This window comes from Gekko japonicus, unplaced genomic scaffold, assembly GCF_001447785.1.
Source record: "Gekko japonicus isolate JY-2015 unplaced genomic scaffold, Gekko_japonicus_V1.1 scaffold288, whole genome shotgun sequence".
Classification (NCBI taxonomy): Eukaryota; Metazoa; Chordata; class Lepidosauria; order Squamata; family Gekkonidae; genus Gekko; species Gekko japonicus.
Genome location: NW_015173682.1, coordinates 242,557 through 250,444, shown reverse-complemented (window position 1 = coordinate 250,444; position 7,888 = coordinate 242,557). Strand labels below are relative to the sequence as shown.

General features: G+C 42.1%; 1 protein-coding gene across 1 annotated transcript in view; it reads right to left on the bottom strand.

The window, feature by feature from the left end:
* LOC107120373 (attractin-like protein 1) overlaps positions 1-7,888 on the bottom strand; it is a 910,146-nt gene that overhangs the window by 681,167 nt on the left and 221,091 nt on the right. The window contains 2 exon segments of the mRNA XM_015423059.1: positions 240-428; positions 5,708-5,921. Of these exon segments, the coding sequence (XP_015278545.1) occupies positions 240-428; positions 5,708-5,921 (403 nt within the window).

Sequence of the window (7,888 nt, the reverse complement as noted above, 5' to 3'; positions counted from 1 at the left end):
TTGGTTCAAATTTTATCATGGCCACAAACTCACTAGATACCAAGAGCTAACAGACTTCCATCAGTATGGGAATAAAAACACTTCACCGGGTTGCTACAGGAATTACAAGCTCATGTACATAATGTGTTTGGTGTCCTCAGAATAAAGGATAAAGAGCTATTACATTTTATTGCTCTTACTATATTTTTATGCTCCTACTAATTATCAGAGTTAAGTGTTCACTTCAAGCAAATACTTACGAGAGCAGGTGGTGGTCTGCCACTCTAGGCACTGTCCGTATGGAAAGGAGATTATGTAGGCATTTGAGTCAACACATCGTTTTGTACTGCTACACCACATGCACTCCATACCACTGCTTGTACAGTTGGAACATGTTGTCCTGAGAGAACAGGGCTTTTTGCAGGGCCTAGCATTTTGATTTGGACTAACTAAAGGCAAAAGAAAAGAAAACACAGTAGAAATTCAGTATTTGTTTTTCTTGCTTTATCTTATTTAAACAGACATAATTCAACACAAATATTTTTTCTTTTTGTTTATCATGGAATACTTTCAGCAGGCCACACTTACAAAGAAGAATACTTATATATTCTATGCTAATTCAAACAATTCCTTTCACGCAGCAACATTTAATCTACATCCCACTCCCCACCCCAGAAATATATTCTACAAGTTGTTTTACTAAGGTCTGGCTGTTAGTAAATATAATAGTTAGTGAAAATCCAGGAAGTCAATTTAGATAGCTATATGTACACTGGAAAACAACATTAAATGAACATACTGTTAATAGGTGCAGTAATCTATGACCTTCTGTTTCTACTGCATTTGATAAACAGTGCCTAAATAACAGTTATTTACTTCACTGGTGATATATTCTCCCTTAAACACCATGCATTTTGTTTAAGAGTGTGATTTGTCAAGTGAGCATCTGCCCTCTGGCATATGTATTTGTACTCAATACAAATGCAGTGAGGGGGAAAAAGAAAAACATTATTTTATACATTAAAGAGAACATTTTTTCACAGTACAGTGCATTCTGTCTCCTTCAGAAACATGTATTCTCCCTGAAACCACACATATAACTTATATAACTAGAACAACTAAGAAGGAGTGGTAGGTCTGCCAACCTCCAAGTGGGGCCTTGCGATCTCCCAGAATTACAGCTGACCTCCAAACACCAGTAGGGTTGCCAACTCTGGGTTTGGAAATAACTGGAAATTTGTGGGTCGAACCCTGAGGACAGTGGGGTTTGAGGAGGGGAAGCACTGCAATACCATAGAGTCAACTTTCCAAAGCCACCATTTTCTCCAGGTGAACTGATCTTGGTCACCTGGAGATCAGTTGTAATCCCAGGAGATCTCCAGCCACCACTGGAACATTGTCAACCATTGCCAACCCTAGACAGCAGAAATCAGTTTGCCTGGAGAAAATGACAGCTTTGGAGGACAGACTCACTGCCATTACAACCCCCTGAGATCCCACCCCTCCCCAAACCTCAGTTGGTAACAGTGAACCACTGTGAAGCATGAAATGGTGAACATGGTACATTTTTTAGCTAAGTACAGCACAAAGAAATATATGTATATTGATTTTTTCCAAAGATCCTGAACACAACAACTGATTACTTGACATCAGCCTATACCTATGACAAGCTGAGTGCATGGGTTTCACATCTAACAACATAATTTCAGATACCTTTTTCAGTTTTCAATGAGACAAGATTCCCAAATAAAATTTAAAATAAGGAGGGACCACTCAAATTGCTTCTGTGTTCATTAACTTATGTCAGACTTGCTTTATAAAATTGCTTTATGTAAGAACTAAGAAAGGGAATCCTAACAACGTATTCTTGGAATATCATGAAATCGGCAACATTTAAAAAATAGTGGCTGAGAAAGTCTGGCAACCGCATTCCAAATCATTTAACATCCACACTACAACTGTAACTGCTGTCTCTTTCAAAAGAGAAAACAAAACTATAACATCTATTATTACAAATTGCAGACAGTTACATCCCAGGCATGAATAACATGAAACAACATTATTGCTGTATATGTCATGATTGTTTCACCATTTTGGGTAATACAAATGTGCACATAAGAAAGGAAACATTTTACAGAATCCATGTTTTATTTATGAAATGTTGCAGTTTCCATGGAGAACCCCATATGGCAAACCTTTTTACATGTAAGGGCAAAGAAAAGAAAAAGATATTATACCTATAGCCCTGCTGCATTGCTTCAAATAGGATATTCCTATAACATTAATTCAAAAGCAAAGTCTTCCTAATTGACTCAACACTGTTCTCTGCCACAACAGTGTATTTCTAGATTATGTCTGATAGTATTCCAAAGAGTGCATCGCTTCAGGTACAATTTATTAACGTATTATAGACCCTTTCGATTTTTATTGCACTTTGTTGTTGTTGCTTCATCACATTAGTTTGACAATGCATGGCTCTTTACATCAGGGCTTGACATGTTAATTACATTATAATTTGGTCAACATGGTCTCTTACTATCTAGGCTAAATTCATGGTAAAACACATCACAGAGGCAGCACTACAGGAGGCAAATCAATTGTTCTGTGTCTGACAAAAGGAGCTTTGACTTTGAAAAGTTTATATGCTGAAACTGTTGTTGGTCTCTAAGGTGCTACTGGACTCAAATCTAACTTTTCTACTACAGACCAACACATTTACCCTCTGAAACTAATTATTCTAACGTGTGTAGATCCCAATGCATTTTGAGCAATTACTTTTTCATCAGGGAAATGTGAGGCAACTTTGTTAACTTCCTCCAAGAACAGCTATGACCCAATAACTCCTGCAATACTCACTGACAGAGTTCCCCGATAAAATTACCTCACATTCCTTGATAAATACTTAATTGTTCCAGACATGTTGGGATCTATACAGTGGAGTAAGTGATTGCCTCCTACACTTGTTAGATTCTTGGGGGTGGTGGTTAATATTTAAGGCAAACAGCAATAGCTCCTCATTTCCAAGAAAGAAGAGCTGATCCGTTGATCTATTCTATTCTAAAGCTCATGCTACCATATAATTTTACGAAAGAGGCTCAGCTCTTCTACCAAGCTTCAAAGAGATCTTAGGAAAAGGTTTCCGTAAACAGTATCTATTAATATGGCAGTAGAAACCCAGAAATAGGAAACTTGGGATATATGTTAGAGGTTAGCTAACACCATCTTCTGCATAATTCTGCACACACATGATGATGCTCCAACAGCTTTGTTACTGTTGCTGTCAAATCACAGGTGACTTATGGAGACCCAATGGGGTCTTCAAGGCAAGACACATCAGAGGTGGTTTGCCATTGCCTGTCTGCCTCTGTGTCGCGATCCTGGTGTTCCTTGGAGGTTCCATCCAAATACCAGCCAGGGCCAACCTTGCTTTGCTTCTGAGATCTGATGAGATCGGGCTAGCCTGGCCTATCCAGGTCAGGGCTGCATCGGCTACTATTGCAAAATTAGCTCATAACAGATGGTATGAAACAAACTTTTTCCATAGAGCAAAGGGATATACACAGTGTGCAGGAATATAAGGTAAGTGATATAGGGAACTAGCAAAGCTCTGGAAAAGGGAAGAGATCTATCCATTGTGAACAGTTAGGAGTTACAATCCCATTCCTAAGTATTTTACCATGAGATCTTCAACCACATTCCATTTTAATTGTGGAACTCAAGTTGTACATGGTAACTTCAGTAAGATTTCGCAATAAACTTGTGAGGCCCAGGATCCACCGCGGGCGGGAGGCCTCCAGTCGCCATGGTCCCGCTGGGTGGACACAAGGGATGGCCCTGACAGTTGGGCGGAATAAGAAGAAAAGAGGCAAAAGGAGACCTCAGTCAGGCAGGGGACAAGGTTAACAGCACCTTAGGCGTCCCTCTGACTGCACAAACTAGACTTCAAGCCACCAAGGTTGCAGGGGCTTCCTTCAGAGCGTTCCCTCTCTCTCGGTGTCTCTGTCTTCCCCAGTCTTGTCTGTGTCTCTGTCCTCAAACTCCTGCCTCTTTTCCTTCTTATACCCACGCCCCACTCCCAGTACCCATCTGCTCCATGCCCAACCCCTCTCCCTGTGCTGCCCCGCCCCCCTTCATAACCCTCAATGTGGTAGGGTTAGCTGGGGCGGAGTCATCTTCCAGCTGTTGGCCGCAGGATGCAGGGGCTGTGAGCGATGTGGCGTCTTTCGGCTCGTTTTCAGCTGCGCCTCTCTGCCGTCCCTCTTCCGCTGTGCTTCGCGGCCCTTTAGGTCGCCTTCTCACCTGACCGTCTTGTTCCCTGAGCCAAGGGAATGTCTGGGCATTGCCCTCTTCACTGTGTTGCTTCTCTTGCTCGAATTGCAGTCCCGCCCCACGCGACTCCTCCGGCTGTGACCAGGGGATTTCCTCAGGTGCGTGCTGCGTCTTTGGGTTGTCGAGGTAGGGACCGCCCCCGCCCCGGGAGGCCGGGAGCTTGAACCGGGTGACCGGGACACAACTATGATTTACAAGCATCATCCTTGTGGAATAGGTAGGTAAAATTACACATTTTACACCAGAGTCTCCATGGCACTGGCCTGTATCACAGTATGAACTCTTAGCAGAACATTTCGTTCCTACAATGCAGGGTACCTCATTCTAGTGCTGCACTCAATGCACTCAATGATCTTTAATCTTTATACCTGCTTCAAAAGTAACACATTTTACATACCTGAACAGATTACTGAACTAAAAATTGTACCTCCATTTACAGTATTTACTCAAATGCAAGACTAGGTTGTTGCTTTTTTTTTCAGGTATGGCACTTAAAAAAAAAAGAGGGTGACATCTTAAACTCACATATAAGTTACTGTTATGTCCTACAAAAACATTTTCTGTGCATAACATTTTTAGAGAGGGGGTGTCTTACATACAAGGTCATGTTCCTTTCAAGTAAATTTGGTATATGTTGCTGGCAGCCATATAAAGCAAACTGCTTCTGCTCAAGTAGCCAGATTTCTACTTCTTCTCAACATGACTGTCAACAGCTTTGTTTGCCCACACTAATGTTTAATCCAACAGGCTATAACAGCCCAGTTGATTCCCTTTACAACAATTCATGATGACAGGTGTAGTATTGTGACATCATCGACCACATTGTATTGGGTTGTCAGGGCTGAATGGCAGTATGGGCAAATAAGTCCAAGGACTGGGAAGACAAAGAGGAACAGCACTGAAACAAAATGGACAACTTTGTAAAACAAAAAAGGCCAAAATCAATAAAATAAGGAAGCACTTTTCTACACTCACCACAAAACAAAGTAAACCCTACCCATTCCCTTCAAATGATGGAAGCTGATGTGCAAACATACAAGAGTGAGTATAGCCATTTGTGAGCTTTGAAAAGAGAAGTTTTGTCGTTATATTGGAGCTCCAACATGGATATGACATCATTAGATCAATGTCATAAGAATCAATACTGTTTTTGATGATGCAAAAATATCAGGTAAAATTTAAAATTAACTTTCACAGAAAAGGTACCTAATTTTGAGAACTGTTTCCCCTACCCTATTCAAGCCCAATCGTTAAACTGTTACTCTTGAATTTAAATAAGATAATAACACTATCTAGTTATTAATCATAATTTCCACACAAGACTTTTTTTCTTTTAAGCAAACTATAAACAAGCTTGATGTAAGCAAAGTCAACAATTATAATATGGGAGCTTTCTTACCAACAGGCTTCTCACATACAAGGCCATCAGCCATGGCTGTACATGGGTTTGCTTTCAGACCTGCTATTTCTGCCCGTTCGAGATAGGCACAGAATCCAGAGTCATTTGGTTCTCCAGGAAGCCACTGCAATGTAGTGTTTGTAAAGGGAGACATGTCATCCCATCCCCAGTAGGAGATGTTGATCTTGCGTAAACCTACCCAAGGTGATATTTTCTGTGAAGCAGAAGGAAAAGGAATAAATTAGACATTGAATAATACCTCTGTATTTTTCTCAGACTTAACAACAATACTTCCATGCTACATTCAGAATGTGTTAATACTAAATTTATCCTACTATTTGCCCCTATATTCAAACTACAATTTTCATCCCATGGATTCCATCTTCCCATCTTAAAGTAGATTAGCTTGGCCTCCTTCCAGCCTGCATCCCATCCCGAAGGAGGTAGGTAGTCGGGCTAGGTTAAATGACCCCCCTCCAACATTGGTGTTGTGTAACACCAGGTCTATCAATAACAAGGCCACAGTCCTTCGGGACTTTGTGCTCAAGCAGCATGTAGACCTGGAGTGCATGACCGAAACCTGGGTTCGAGATGGGGAGACAGTAGCACTTTCCCAACTAGCTCCACCCAAGTATTTGGTCCTTCACCAATCATGAACCAGGAGGCAGGGGGGTGGAGTGGCCCTGCTAATTCAGGAGGTTTACTCCTTCAGGGCGCTCCCACCACCAAAGCTCACAGACATTGAGTGTGCTGGCCTAGTGTGGGAAGCTGGGGAGAGTTTGGCTATTTGGGTGGTGTATCGTCCACCCAACGCACCGACCACTAGCTTGCCATCCCTGAGAGAGGCTGTTTTGAGCTGGGCACTGGAGCACCCTGACTTCAGTGTGCATGCGGATGATGCAGCCTCCACACAGGCGGTGGACCTAGTGTTGTCCATGTCGGCACTGGGACTCTCCCAATACGTAATGGTTCCCACTTACCAGGCTGGGCACACACTTGATTTGATCTTTGTGGTGGGGGTTAACATGGACCGCAGTACCATGGTTGGATCACCATACCTTGAAGGCCCATCTGAATGTGCCACCCCAACTCTGTTTGGGCGGCGAGTGTATTTTAGCTCACCCGTGAAGCCAAATAGACCCTATGTGGCTTCAGATGGCTCTGCAGGATCCAATGCCCGAGTGGCTAGTTGGATGAGCTTGTAGAGGATTGGCACAGCCAACTCTCTGCAGCGATTGATGTGATCATTCCCTGACACCCTCTGCGCCATCACTCTAGGCTAGCTCCTTGGTTTACCCAGGAGCTGCGGCTGATGAAGCAAAGGCTAAGACAGCTAGAGAGACAATGGCAGTGCTCTCGCGACAAAGCTACAAGAATGCGGCTACAATTGCATCTGCAAGCTCATGCCCAGCCCAATTATTTAGAACTATTCAGTCTTTGAAAGTCTTGCCACAGGGCAGACCAAACATTAGGGAATTGGACTTTGGCTGTGAGGCTTTTGTGAGCTATTTCGCAGATAAGGTCTTGTCACTCCGCCGCGATCTCTCCACCACAATTGAGACAGTGAGTGAGCTCAAGGCTTCTAGTCTGGTTTTGGATTATTTTAGTCCACTCTGTCTAGAGGAAGTCAACAGATTGCTATTGACTGTATACCCAACCACATACAACCTTAATCCGTGCCCTTCATGGCTAATTAAAGCTGGCCGTGAGGGGTTTCAAGGTGCCCTTAGGGAGATTATTGTCCCTCTCCGAGGGACCATTTCCTGGGGTACTCAAGGATGTGATGGTCCGCCCTCTCTTAAAAAACCCATCTTTGGACCCAGCCAAATTGGCAAACTATTGGCTGGTTTCCAATCTGCCCTATCTTGGCAAATTAATTGAGAGGGCAGTGGTGCTACAGTTGCAGAGTGTTTTTTTAATAGATTTTTTATTGCTTTTCACTAAAAACTACACACTACAAATTCAGACTAGCAAGGTACAATAATGATCTATGTTATGCTTTGGGTATTTCTCTATTATAATCAAGTTTACAATAAGCCATTCAATTACTAAGTAATAAGTATTCAATTAGAACAAAAAAATTCATAATTTTAGTATCGCATCTAAGCAATATTATAAATTCTTAAATTTCTAACATAGAGAAATCTTAGATCTTCATTTGGATGTCTTCTTGTCTTTACG